Here is a 14116-nt window from a genome sequence, read left to right as displayed (position 1 = left end):
TGTACATTTACTGATAAAATCAGAAATATTTAAAGTACATCTGCTTCACATTTTCTTCTTCCTGTAGTAAAGAAAAAAAGACAGGTTAAAAAAGTCCCAAAGCTGGCCATAGGCGGCTTTGGGGTATACAAATGCAAAAAGAAATGAAATCTAATCCAAAACAGCCAAGCTGTAAAAAAACAGTGCGGCCCTCAAAAAGGCTATGGTGAAAAAAGATGTGAAATCCAAGGCGGCGGCCAAGAAATGGCTGTGATGGTAGGTTAATGGTAAAAATTTTAATAACGGCAATTTAGGTGAATTTTTTTGCCAAGACCAAGTGGCACAAAAATTCACTTGAATTGTCGTTATTAAAATTTTTACCATTAACCTACCATCACAGCCATTTCTTGGCCGCCACCTTGGATTTCACATATTTTTTCACCATAGCCTTTTTGAGGGCCGCACTGTTTTTTTACAGCTTGGCTGTTTTGGATTAGATATATATATATTCATGTACTACAGTCTAGCTACTTTATTTTTAGCAAATAATCATTCTCAAGCTCTAGCTATGTTTCACTGTTAAATATTCCTAAATGCAACATGAAGTCTGTAAAAGTTACTGTAATAGCTTCAAATTAAAAGCCAACTTTAGAGACGATTATCACTTTTTAAGGTCATGGGGTAGCAGTTTCTAGTGTTTTTGTAGTAAAAAGAGGTATACTGAATGAGTGGTTTTGCCAATACAGTAAGATCTCCTTGAATGTTAATTCCATTTTGGTTTAGCTGAATACAAAATATTGCAGCAGTAATCAAGAAAATTTTGTCAGTAGCACAGCAAAAGGTATCTTAAGGTTTCTCCAAAGAGGGGCCGGTAATTCTACGAAACCCTTGGAAGCCTCCTGCAAGTTCTGCCCACCTACGCCCTCATGCAACCCAGTAGTTAATGTTATCATGATAGTTGTAACATGGTGGTGAGGGATTTGCCTGACACCTAAGGGACAAGGGTGTATGTATTAGGTGAGCACATCAGTGTTGCATTTGACTGTCAAGCTTAACTCCTTCTAGATTGCAATTTAAAAAATATATATCTATATACGTGATTTGTTTGAGTGTGTGCTGCAAAAGTGGTATGATTTTTCCAGTACTGGATGTTATATTTATTGAACTACAGTCACGAGAATCAAGCAGTTACTTATAGCCAAAGTCTATTCTTTGTTATGGATTGTTGGCTTATACTAAAATTGTATCAGAATTAAGAGGTTGGTCAAGTGTCATAAACCTATATATGACATATTGCCATATGCATGCAATTGCACAACTGAGCATAAATTGGTACAATGACTGAAGTGATATATAGCAGTTACAGATGTTTTAAGTCCATCTAACCTTAAACCCGCATAATCCAGAAAACTGGAATTGATAAAAAACAAATTGGAAGCATGCGATACTTTTGCCAATTTACAATATGTGATTTCAAACAGGCATATCTCAGAAAGTGTTTGGTCTCTTCTTAGAAGCACAGATTTTATTAATTGGCAAAGTGTAAGCTACCAAACTGTGTTTAACATACAACAAGAAACTCACTGGCTATGATGTGTTGAATCATTTTGTGTCCTTTTGCCTTCGTATCGTCATTGTGCTCATTGGACATTATTGTGACCAGATTTGTGAAAAGGTACTTTTCCACACATTTTACATACCAGCAAACAAAATGGTGTAACACTTGACTCCTTATGCTGATTAACTTGCTCTTAGTATCAAAATGCAACCAAATACTGTAGCTACACTCATGGAAATTGCAGGAAATTATATGCCATGCTCAGAAACTTATGAAGCTTCAAAGTACAAAAAATGGGTCAAATTTTGTGTGTGAAAAAGATACCTTTTCACAAATCCAGTCACATTTAATTGATCACATGATATCTATGAATCACCATCATGTGAGGAACTACATGATGTCAAGAGAAAATTGACAGAACAAAGTATGGCCAAGTTATGGCATTTTGTACATTGTTATGTGAAGAAGGAAGATGGATAGTTACTTTGTTCTTTCAAAGTATAGTGCGAAGCTCTCGGTTGGATGGATGTGACAAAGTATGGGACCATTTAAACCATAATTCAACAAGTGGATGTGTTACAATATGATATTCTCAAAATCACCCTGATGTATTATTTTGAAACACATCAAGTGATTGGCCAATAAAAGTAGTATTACACTTGTTTGTCAACGTCCCTCAACAAAAATCTGTAATACTATAGTGTGTTTCTATATATTGGTAGTGCATGTTTGATTTGTTACCATAGTGATAGATACCCATAGTATAGCAACAATATAGTTGCTTAGCAATGGCTGCTAGGTAACTATTGCTAAGGTAAATGTCACTTTGAGACCACAGCAATGAATCCTAAGTGTGATCGGTCTTTTGCAGATTGAATTTATGTTGTGATAAGTGATAAGTAACAGTTACTATGGTTGTCAGATTAATTTGTAATAGGATGGATGGTTGTGGTATTCAGGATTAATAGCTCACATTGTAAACAGGAAGGAAATAGTGCTAGGCTTCACCTCACACTATTTTAATCCTTTCTGTTTACAATGTTCTGATACTATTAATCCTGAATACCGCAGCCATCTGTCCTATTACATACACATACAAATTTAATGGTGAGTCAGATGAAGTTTGTCATTTTAAAAAGCTTTAACGGTTTATGTATTATGGAACCTTGTTTTAAAAGGCATGCATACAATCCAGTTTACTGGACTGTGCATTTCATTGCTTGTATGGTGATTTTTGCCTGTATACAATACAGTGTTTATGTCACTGCTTCTGCAAGTATTTAGCTATGCACGTTCATTGTCTATAAAGTACCTTTATTGTCTTCATAATTATGCTAAGTATGTACATAGCTGTTCCCTCTGGGCTCAGCATCATGAAGCTTGTGTGTATGATACATCTCTATTGCTCCACTTTTAACAAATTTACTATCTAATCACGATCATGCTCCACATTGGTATAGTATTACCACAAGTGGATTTACACACATTCACCATCTGGGGTTGTTTTGTTTGCTATAATTTATTGCTGCTAATGTATATAGAAGTCGAGGGGTCCGACACGAAGACCTTAGATTCAATATTAGCAAAATTTTAGCAGGGATTTGGGATTTTGACCAGGATTTAATGTATTTTAAATAGTTTGAAATAAACCACTAGAATTGTGCAAAGTATTTAATTACAGAATAGCAGTGCAAGATCTACCTAATTTGAAGAATTCTGAATTATATTTTTGCTTTTTCTTCAATCCTGTTTAACATTATGTATATTCTATTAGAATAGTTTCAACTGCTGCAGTTGACTGCTTTATTAGAGTATCTCAATCTTGTACAAAGAATAAACGGAGAATTGAGGAATAGGATACAAAAATTTATGGAATTTCAGGAAATTTAAGGATTTAAAATTTCTTTCAGCCTTAGATATTTAAAGGATTTTATCCTAGATTTAAGGATTTGAATCTTGCTTAATGCTAGATTCCATACGTGTCGGACCCCTCAATAGAAGTATCATGATGTACTATGATGTACTGGGAGTCATATAATTATAAGTACGTCTGTAATATTTTGTTGTTATACGTATTAACAAATGTGATAGCTACTGTATTACACTGTAAAAGAAATATAGGTTGAGGTACAAAATGTATTAAAGCATATATATGCTAGTTAGTCACGCTCTAATGATTGTCTCTGCCCCATACTATAATGGTGTGAGTTACTTGGTACACACTACACAAGTGAGTTCTTTATCACTGCAAGGAATGAAGTGATTGCAATGTGCTTCAACTGTGTAGAAGAGATGTCCATTAGTGTTGCCTCCACTACCTGGTATCATCTCTAAACTTTTGTCTATGCAGGTAAATTGTGTAGCTGCTTTGTGCCCATGATATCCAGCCATAAGATAGCCATAGTACTCAGTATTCCATCCTGGAGGACACTCATAACGAGAAGGAATCATTATCTTGTTAGTACGTCCATAAGCCTGGCAGAGTGCACATGGAACATTGCGGTCATGACCATGGTCAAGTGGAGTATCTCCTGTGTGATATTCAGTTCCAACTAGTTGCACCCAATTCTGATAACCTGGTTGAGACTTCAAATATTGTGGGTTGGGAGGTAGACACAGTGTATCAACTGCAGCCCCATAGTGGTCAAACCATGATCCAGCTGCAACCCCAGAGTAGATGGTATCTGCTCCATAGGGACAAGTAGAATTACCCCATCTAACATAGGTGACTACATCAGGTTGACAGTTACACTGTTTGTTATCAGCAACAACAGGTGGTTTAGTAGGCTTTTGTGTAGTCTGTCTAGTAGTCCTGATATTTGGTCTAACCATGATCTTTGATTCCAATTGTTGTAGTTTAGCAAGCAGGAAAGAGACTAGTGGAGAATTGATATCTTCATCAGCGACCTCCACAGCATCAGTGAGGAAGATAGCAGCAAGAGACATCAGAAGAAAGACTACAATTCTCATAGTTCATGTAGTTTTGTCTGTAGAAAGAAATGAGTATGAGTAAGTAGCAAGCATAAATTCAGCTAACTATTTCTGTATCTATAACTGTTACATATACATACATACATACATAGATGTGTCCACTTGTATTGATCTTTTCAAGATACATACACATACCTTTTTTCTTGCTCCCTTTAAACTGCACCTGCTGGCAGCAGAATCTCTGTCAGTAGAACTGTCTAGTAGTCAACTGTGTATACAAGGCTCACTGCCTCCTTTTATACTACTAGAACTGAGGTGGTTTTAACACAGTTATGGTTTCTGAACTGATGTATTGTACACAAGTGAAATTTGCTGAGATAAGGTTTACTGGATAATGAGATTATAACCTGTGACTTAAGGTTAAGATTGACTTTGTTGACACAATTGTTTGGCCTCATCATGATGTCTGTGGTACACTTGTTTAATAGCTAGTAGTACAGTTTTAATATGATACATGTAATTTGAATTGCATGTCAACATAACATGTATTTGAATTCAAACCACCAGTGTTCCTTTCTCAGCCAAATTAGCCAATGCATGTATAGTATGCCACATTATTAATTAACTGAACTGTCATTGGTATCATCTCGCTACTTTCTAACAATAAGTGTAAGGAAATTAGTAATTTTACAAGCTAGTTGGAATCATTACAATAAAAATTGTTTGAACAAAGAGGGTCATCACCTGAAGTACAAATTATCCTTTCTCTAGCCATTTCACACCGAGTTTATTACTAATTATAAGCCATATGGGTTCTTTGGTCCTTGTGGTGAGATTTAATCCAGTGGAACTTTGTACTAACTAACAGACTGACAGATTGGCTAGTCACAAAATATTTTGAAAGGATGATCATCAACACAGAAGTGTTAATTTAATTCCTACTTTAACCCAGGCTATGTTCAACCCTATAAAATTAGTTATAAAATAAATAGGCTTTGTAGATTACACAAGTAGAAGGGAAACTTAGGAATTTTAATTTGGATTAGGGACCAAAGAAAAAAGTAGTGAAACAAGGGAGGTTGTCTCTACCTGCGGATATACTACTAAACATTTAATCTCTAATTTAGCCATAGTTATAGACTGAAGCACTAGTATAGCCACAGATGTAGGCAACTTCACTACTTTCTAGCTATTCCCTTGTTTTGCTACTTTTTTCTTTGATCCCTAATCCAACCTAATTTTTCCTTCCACTTATTTGTTTATTGTATTTACAGCATATTTATGACTAATGAGCTTGCACTTACTGCATCAAAAAAGAATGGCACCATGTATGCTTAAAATTAATCTTGCATCTGAACATGCGCCCCAACAATCAATTGCTGAAAAGTGTAGTGGCCATTACACTTTGTTTTCAGCTATGTTCCGTCCTTTACAGAGTATTACTAATAAAGTATAAGTGTCTATACAATAAATCCAGTTGCTGTGTTATATGGAAAATACTGCAGTAAGCAAGATAGCTGACCACCATGTTGTGTACTGCAAATCAACACCTTGCATGTCAGTGAAAGGTGCTGGGACACAAAGGTGGACAAGGTAAGCCTATGATGTGTGTATTGTGCATACTATGGTATGCTAAAAGCACTTGTTGGGTTGAAGCAACATCTAGCAGTGAAAAAATCAAGTCCGTAGCCGTATATAACCATTATCAAGTTATGCTTGTCTGAAGGCATTGGTAAGTAAGTAAGTCAGTCAGTCAGTCAGGCAGTCAGTCAGTCAGCAGAAAATTCCACTAATTAATTTAAAAAATTTGTAGCAATTTATTGGAAGCATTTTGGGTCACACTGAAGGCACTTTTGGGCTTTGGTATATTTCACCAATACTGCCAAGGCACCATGAAGGTATTGTGAGGCTGGTTTTGGGTGATATTTTGGCCAGAAAAGTCCAAATGTTCATGATTCGCAGTATTAGTCACTGTAGTATTGATCTATTTGAACCTTTTCCACAGAAGGTAACGCATGCACGAAATAAAAAAAAAATTCAAGTACTTTGAAAAGTAAAGTACTTGAATGTTGTTGCTATACATGTGTGCTCACTATCAACTAATAATTCTCATACCTTTATAAATCATATGATATATGATCGTACTGCATGGTAGAGATGATGAAGGTTTGTGCTTAACTGACAACAAAATCAAATCTTACAATTATACCTTTACATGACTTTGCAATGTTACCTAGTTATATATCCCCAAACATGCCTTCAGTGTGCAATGGCGGATCCAGGATGGGGCATTTAGGGCAAATCCCCCCACCTCACCTGTGGAGGAGTCAGCCATGTTTCTGATTAAAATACTACACTTTATGCCAGGCCAAGATCAGTTTAGCTATAAAACTCATGAAAGAATGCATGTTTTACTAGCATTAATATAAATTCACTTGAAACCAAGCGAACCAAAGTTTAACTATGTAACTGTGAAATTGTTACCCAGCACCTTCATATATACTAAGCACCTCTAAAATAATTATTGTGTTGGTGTTGCTTAAGGGAAACAGCAGATCAGCAAGAGTAAGAGGTAAAACTAAGTATACTAACCCAGGTAAGTTTTGTTGCATTAAATTAAAACTATGTAATGCCAAACACTTCTCACTGTTTGAGGAATTGCCATTATAGGAACAGTCCAGGTATTCTGGTTACATTCTTTGGACTAGAGCTGACCACAGAATTAAGCTTTCCCTTTACAACAAAACATATATAATCTAACCAATAAGTTCCACCCAGTGGAAGAATTGACTGTGGCTTTTTCAAAATCAAACTTCCAACAAATGACCACTAAGAACCTCTTACACTTGTACACCATCACACATTGTCAAGTACAATTGAGCACAGTCAATAAATCACATGCAATCCAATCTGGATTAGACCTGGATATTCTATGTATAAAGTAGATGAGACTTGCTTAGCCTAAAAAACATAATTATAGCAACTTACCAGAAACTTTTTGGATCACACCAGGGGCAGATCCAGGATCTGGAAAGGGGAGGGGCACAAAAAAGGCTAAGTTGTAGATGGTTGGGGAGAGCCAGATTCTCTTGTTAGTTGCTAAATTTTTGAATCAGCAAATGATCACCTCTTTGGTGTCTCACTGTTGATTTTTTTTTCCATTCTGGTCAGTTGTGAAGTCTTAAAAGCTGTTTAAATGGCTCTGAATGTCTAATCGTGCTTGAGCCTCTATTTTAATTTAAATGGATCACATCCAGATTCCATTGAAAATACTGTCTGGCTTACTGTGTCATCAGCGGTACATATCTATACTAGTGCTGAAACAATTATTCGGTTATTTGACTATTCGAGTATGATACTATTTGATTTGTTAGCACACTATTTGAAATAATCGTTAGCACTTTGTACACTGTATTCAGATGAAAACGCCAGCCTTGAAACTTTAGATTGTGAATGAAATGATGTATCTATACTGTAAAAATTCTAGATTAGAAAAGATAGAAATAGCTGTTAGGCTTTACCTTGCTCCCTAACAAAAGGTTTCAGTACTTATTCAATGGAAGTATAAGTTTTAAGAATAATCGAATATTCGGTAGTTTTGTTCACAACTATTCAGATAGTAAAAATTGCTATTTGTTTCAGCACTAATCTATACTTACGAGGCAAAAATATATAGTTATTCTTCTACCACTTAAACCATTTAAAGCTTTACAGATAGATGGTATATTAGCGCAGAGCTAATAAAGTTTTATTTCTACAGTTTACAATATCAATTATTATAATATGATATATATATATATGTACCATTTTCACATCTCAGATCAAAGGAAAGCCAGTGTATGTATATCACACTGCTTGAAGTATCTTAGTTTACTATAGTGGTATATCCCCAGTATATGGAACAGTTAATTGTTTGTTATTTTAGTAGTTTTTCAGTAAACCCGCATTCACTGAGGTTTTACTGAGAGTTTAAAACTTAGTAAAATAATTATGTTCCATATACTTAAGTTTACTGACACTTTACTATCAGTATAACTACAGTAAGGCATCTTAACAAATTAGTAAACTAAGAACCTTCAAGCAGTGTCACATATTACACTGACTCAAAATGTTAACGAGATATGTGCACTGCTACCAGTGTGTATATCTCGTTAAACGCTGCCTTAACGAGAGCTGTGATTGTGGGATTCAATTTTAATACATCAACTGTAGTTTGTTTTTTTACTTTTGTAAATGTAGTAATTAAAGTAACATAATTAACACTAGTCTCTTAAAATTGCTATATTAGCAAAAGTAACATCAAACTTCTGTTTGATGTATTAAAATTGAATCCCACAATCACAGTTTGCTTGGCAAAATCCAATCACAGCTTACTTGGTTCCCTATATAAGAGAAGGGTATAGCAACTAAATATTTTGCCAATTAGGTAAGTCTACATGCTAAAGTAGAACATATTAGTTATACCATGGACATTTATGCTTTTCCTGTGTATACGCACTTGTCCTCGGGCCTGCAGCCCTCGTGCACGTGTGTATATATCAGGCAAAGCACTCGTTCCCGTGATATAACTATTACATACATATACTGTACATGTTTGATGCCACCTGGTGTACTGTATGTATGAAACTGTTGTATTGCAGAAACATCCAAATCAATTGTCAGTCTCATATCCACAGAAACGCTTAAGTAATAATTAAGTGTACACAACTATACAGGTACATATGAACATGTGCAAGTGCACATGTAGGATTGTATACTATTTTGTACATACATAACTTTGCACCACCTTACATCCTTTTCACTATTCATGAAAATAGTATGTTTGTATGCATGTTGTAGATCTATAGCATATGAATAAGTTGAATATCAATTGTGCATTAGTGGAATTTTGTGCTACAATATTAAATTCAAAGCATGCGGTATACGTATGTACACACAATACAATGGTATGAACTACAAGTGTACAGCACGAAAAATGCTTTGTCAAATGTGTGTGATGCCTTATAGCTATGCTTGATATGTTATTTAGTACACACAACAAATTTATGTTAGTTCTTAAGGTTGGTAATAATTACAACCAGCTTCAACTGTATAAAACTGATGACCTCCATTATTGGCTGCTTCACTTTCTGATATCACTCCTAAACTCTTATCTATACAAGTAAATTGCGTTGCACCTTTGAAACTGGTCTGATGTCCAGCCATAAGATAACCGTAATACTCACGAGTCCGGTTAGGAGGACACTCATAAGGAGAAGGGATCATTATCTTGTTTTTACTTCCATAAGCCTGGCAGAGTGCACAAGGAACATTATGGTCCTTAATGTGGTTGAGTGGACTCCCAGAATGTGTTTTTATATTATGCTCCATATAGCGTATGGAAGTTCTGATAACCAGCTTGGGATTCTAAATATTGTGGAACTAGTGGTAAACACACATACAGTGGACCAGCTGCAGCTCCTTGATAGTAGTCATACCAAGATCCAGCTACAACTCCAGAGTAGATGGTATCTGCTCCTATAGGGACAAGTAAAATTACAGTACCCCATCTAACATAGGTGACTACACCAGGTTAACAGTTACACCGTTTGTTATCAACAACAACAGGTGGTTTAGTAGGCTTTTGTGTAGCCTGTTTAGTGGTCCTGATATTTGGTCTAACCATGATCTTTGATTCCAATTGTTGTAGTTTTAGTAAGTAGGTAAGAGACTAGTGGAGAATTGATATCTTCATCGGTGACCTCCACAGCATCAGTAAAGATGACAGCAAAAATACGAAAAAGAGTATCATTCTCATGCTATTATTTGTCAGTAAAATATTTTTATAGTAAGGACGTACTGGTATATGTCCGAATTCTACATAATGAACTACACATATACATACATGCATGCGAACTATCCAGCAACTGCTAACTACCTGTATTTATGTACATTTACCTACTCTACTAACATACATACCATATATACGTACCTTATCAAAAAAATATGTACATACAGCCTGTAGCTTATCCTCAATGTGTCAACTGCTCCTAACTGCATTATGATATACAGCTAACTCTGACTGCACTACATAGTACTGGTAGAACAAGCTATGTAGAGTACTATGTAGAGTACTACATAGTACATACAAGCTATGTATGTACTATGTAGAGTACTACATAGTACATAGTACTGTGTCAACTGCTCCTAACTGCATTATGATATACAGCTAACTCTGACTGCACTACTCTACTGCTTTTATACCAGTGGCATAAAATTTAACTCAATTGAGGTTTTTGAATGATTGTATAATTATGTGGTGTTGGTATATATCCTAAAACTAGATCAACATACTCAGACCATTAATGTGATCAAAAGTTTTTGGTTGCAACAATAATAAATTTTAATGAAGTTTAACTAATGAAGTTTAACACATTAAACCAAGTTAATGTGGGTAGGGCTGCAGTTAAGCAGTAATCCATCAATTGAGTAAGTCAGTGTCACTAAATGCAATTAGATCACATGCACACATGACATATATGAATTATACATGTGTAGCACCATGTGTCATAGTAGTGGCCTGGAGTGAAGACTGCTTGTAGTCTAGGGGTTACATCCAAGGACCATTAGTCCTACTACCAACATTGATTTGATGTGGCTGTGTGGTGCACATTGTCTTTAATTTTATTGTGGATGTATATAAACATCTTAGGCCTTTGTAAGGCCTTCTGGTATACAGGCTCTGCCTTTACCAAGTACTTTAATCATGATAAAACAATGTCCATTTGGTTCCACTTGGGGTACTTAGAGATAATAAGTCACTCTCTAGGGTTCCTATGGATACAAATACATGAAAATAGTAAGAAGAAAATATCCTGACCGCCTGGCAGACTCCTGTAAGCGTTCGAGCGTTAATCGGATGGCTGCAGGTTCGAGGCTGCCCAGGTCCAGTCATGGATTTTTTCTTCTTTCTCCTACTTCTCCTACTTTTCAAACATACTTAGTGAAGTTAATATAAACATCTTAGGCCTTTGTAAGGCCTTCTGGTATACAGACTCTGCCTTTACCAAGTACTTTAATCATAATAAATCATAATATGTTAATGTAATTTCTAAGAGAAAAACCAGATTGTGTAATGGACTTAATGTACAATGTAAAGTGACGAATTGTTTGACTTTATTACACTACTGGTTTTTTTCTTGAGTTAAAAGGAGACTTTATACTATATAGCCAGAAATTTTTAAGGGACAAAACTTTTGTAAATTTTGCGATATTGGTAGCTTTGTGAATCTATAACTGTAAATGTTTGAATGTAATTTATTGTATCACAATAAATTGAAGTTAACATGCATGCAGCAGATATAGCACTATAAGAACATGCACATAATTTCTGTGACCTAAATGCACACTATGACCTAAGGGTGCGCTATGATCTAAGCATGTGAAGTAATGTTGAAATGGTTTCAAGTAATGTGTAATCGACAAACTGGTTTAGCAGGTTTATGGTCACGTGACACACCACATTCTCAAAAGCGAATGGCCTAGTTAAAGAAAAGCTCCCACCCACCCGCCCACTATTTGGATATAAATTAGATATATGTGCACATATAGGCATGGCTGCTTGTACACTGTATGTATATTAAGGTATGCAATTTGTTATTTCAACAACTTTTGTTACTTATTTTATATATATAGATATATATTTATCTTAGCTAGGTGGTGACTGAGGATTGAGGGCGGATGAATTAGATGCTAGTTATGTAGCTGTAATGCTTCACCAATATTAATGCTCGTGACATAGCTTTTTATGTCATTTTGGTTGCTAGTGATCAATTGCTGCAATTTGATGTGTCTTAGCAGTTTGCTATCATCACTAGCAAATGCTATGTTCATTCATCTACCCTATTTATGGAAGAACTTACTGCCCGCCCTATGATTTCCTCAGTTGCCCGTTATTCATCCAAACTCATCCTTTCTATATCATATATTATATGATCTATATATATATATTGTTATGTCATGCATGATCTCATGTATGTATAATCTCATTTTCTATAATGGTGTCATTGTGTTTTTGTTGCATGATTGTTGAACTTGTGTATTGTCACCTACACTACTGGCTTTGTGGAAAAATGTTATATGATTATAATTAGCATTAGGAAAAAGAGTAGGCAATGTAGAGCTTGGTACGGTGGAAGGGTGGATAGCTAGGTAAATATATGTATATATGAGCACATGTGTGTAATTTAATCCCCAATAGATGGTGGACTATTCCCAGGGGTGGGCCCCAGAAATCGACATGTTAACTTGACGTCACATAAACTCTTTTTTCCCTACCAAAGAAAAATGCATGCTGGCCTGCTATATACGTACTCACCATAAGGGAATGGACAATTCAAACTAGAGATCATAATATTTGTATGACTGGAGAGTGTCTAACTTGAATGCATTCACCAAACACCCTGCGTAAAGCAACAGCTCAGCCTTATTTCAGAACAAAGGCTTTGCCTTCATCAACATCAATCAACAGTTTCCTATCCCCAATGAAGGTGTTGATTTGATGAAAGGTGAACTTTGGTGAACTTTACGCAGGGTGTTTGTAAAGGCCATACTGAAAGTTAGACACTCTCCCCCATGCAAATATTATGAACTCTTGCTTCAAGGGTGAATTTCCTTCTTGGGGTGTTACAATCACATTGGATAACACAGGAAGTCAATGTTACATTTTTTAAACCACCCCAGTAGTCTATTATCTGGCTTCTGCATGGGTAGTTATTGCTATTAGAAGTAGCTAGTGTCTTCTCATGTATTCCAGTCAATGTGACCAAAAGCATTCTATTGATTTCACATGTCACAAATGAACATAGGTATACATAGAAAGTGTGAATCAAAAACAATAGACCATTTGCAAGAACTTCTCCAGAGCGATCAATTTGTTTATCTGTATAGCAGAGTAACTGGAAGGAGAAGCCCTATCCATGGTTCACAATCTGAGCCATATTTGCTACCCATACTTTTGTTCAGGATTTATGAGAGTCATTCACTGTCAAAAATTCTTGAACACTGCTATTCCACTTAGCTATATTGATCATTTTTTGTTTAAATAATAAAATGCGATTCTTCTATGTGTGTGTATTACTGTCATGTTCTGTGTATATGACTGTAAAGTATTATGCAATTCACTGATGTACTGAGTAGCATTGCAGATATCATAGTTGATTACTGATCTGATATGCCTCCCTGAGGAGACAGAGGAGATCAGTGAGCTCTCTTTTATACATACGACAATGTAGAAAGTAATTGTGGGTTTACAGTTTGTAACCATCTATAAATAATAGTTTCACTTTACACAGTGATAATGTACACACATTGTTTATCTGCCTAATTTGCTAGAATTCAAAGTAACAGTTTTTAATAAAATACACTTAGTATATTGATGGTAAAAGTTACTTTTGTACTCAGTATTACATCTCAGTGTATGCACGAATACGACAATGTACATTTTACAATAACACAAATGAAAATGACAATGATTGTAGCACAAGTAGTAGCTACTGCATAAATGCTTGTTATGAGCTGTTTACTGTTAGAAACAGCAAATAATCAATATTCAATGACTCATACTAGGTGGATTTGGGAGATGTTTTGATATGTTTTTGCTGGTCACAT

General features: G+C 35.5%; 2 protein-coding genes across 2 annotated transcripts; both read right to left on the bottom strand.

Moving 5' to 3' along the window:
- Nucleotides 1-3745: 3745 nt before the first annotated feature.
- LOC136259370 (uncharacterized) lies at nt 3746-4729 on the bottom strand. Its single transcript, XM_066052864.1, has 2 exons — nt 4664-4729; nt 3746-4524 (listed from the first exon to the last, which is right to left on the bottom strand). The coding sequence occupies exon 2, from the start codon at nt 4505-4507 to the stop codon at nt 3746-3748; it is 762 nt and encodes a 253-aa protein (XP_065908936.1). The 5' UTR covers nt 4508-4524; nt 4664-4729.
- A 4794-nt stretch (nt 4730-9523) lies between these two features.
- LOC136259369 (uncharacterized) lies at nt 9524-10133 on the bottom strand. Its single transcript, XM_066052863.1, has 3 exons — nt 10054-10133; nt 9946-9985; nt 9524-9874 (listed from the first exon to the last, which is right to left on the bottom strand). The coding sequence occupies exons 1-3, from the start codon at nt 10131-10133 to the stop codon at nt 9524-9526; spliced, it is 471 nt and encodes a 156-aa protein (XP_065908935.1).
- Nucleotides 10134-14116: the final 3983 nt, after the last annotated feature.

The sequence above is a fragment of the Dysidea avara genome, chromosome 6, assembly GCF_963678975.1.
Source record: "Dysidea avara chromosome 6, odDysAvar1.4, whole genome shotgun sequence".
NCBI lineage: Eukaryota > Metazoa > Porifera > Demospongiae > Dictyoceratida > Dysideidae > Dysidea > Dysidea avara.
Note: the sequence above shows the minus strand (reverse complement) of the source record. Positions and strands in the feature narration are given on the sequence as shown.

Bases quoted from the DNA above. Each gene is read 5' to 3' on its own strand.
- LOC136259370 (XM_066052864.1), bottom strand. From the start codon at position 4,507: ATGAGAATTGTAGTCTTTCTTCTGATGTCTCTTGCTGCTATCTTCCTC.
- LOC136259369 (XM_066052863.1), bottom strand. From the start codon at position 10,133: ATGGTTAGACCAAATATCAGGACCACTAAACAGGCTACACAAAAGCCT. The intron at 9,986-10,053 runs GTGTAACTGTTA...TTGTCCCTATAG, and splicing joins GTTGTTGTTGATAACAAACG to GAGCAGATACCATCTACTCT. The intron at 9,875-9,945 runs GTATGACTACTA...CACAATATTTAG, and splicing joins GGAGTTGTAGCTGGATCTTG to AATCCCAAGCTGGTTATCAG.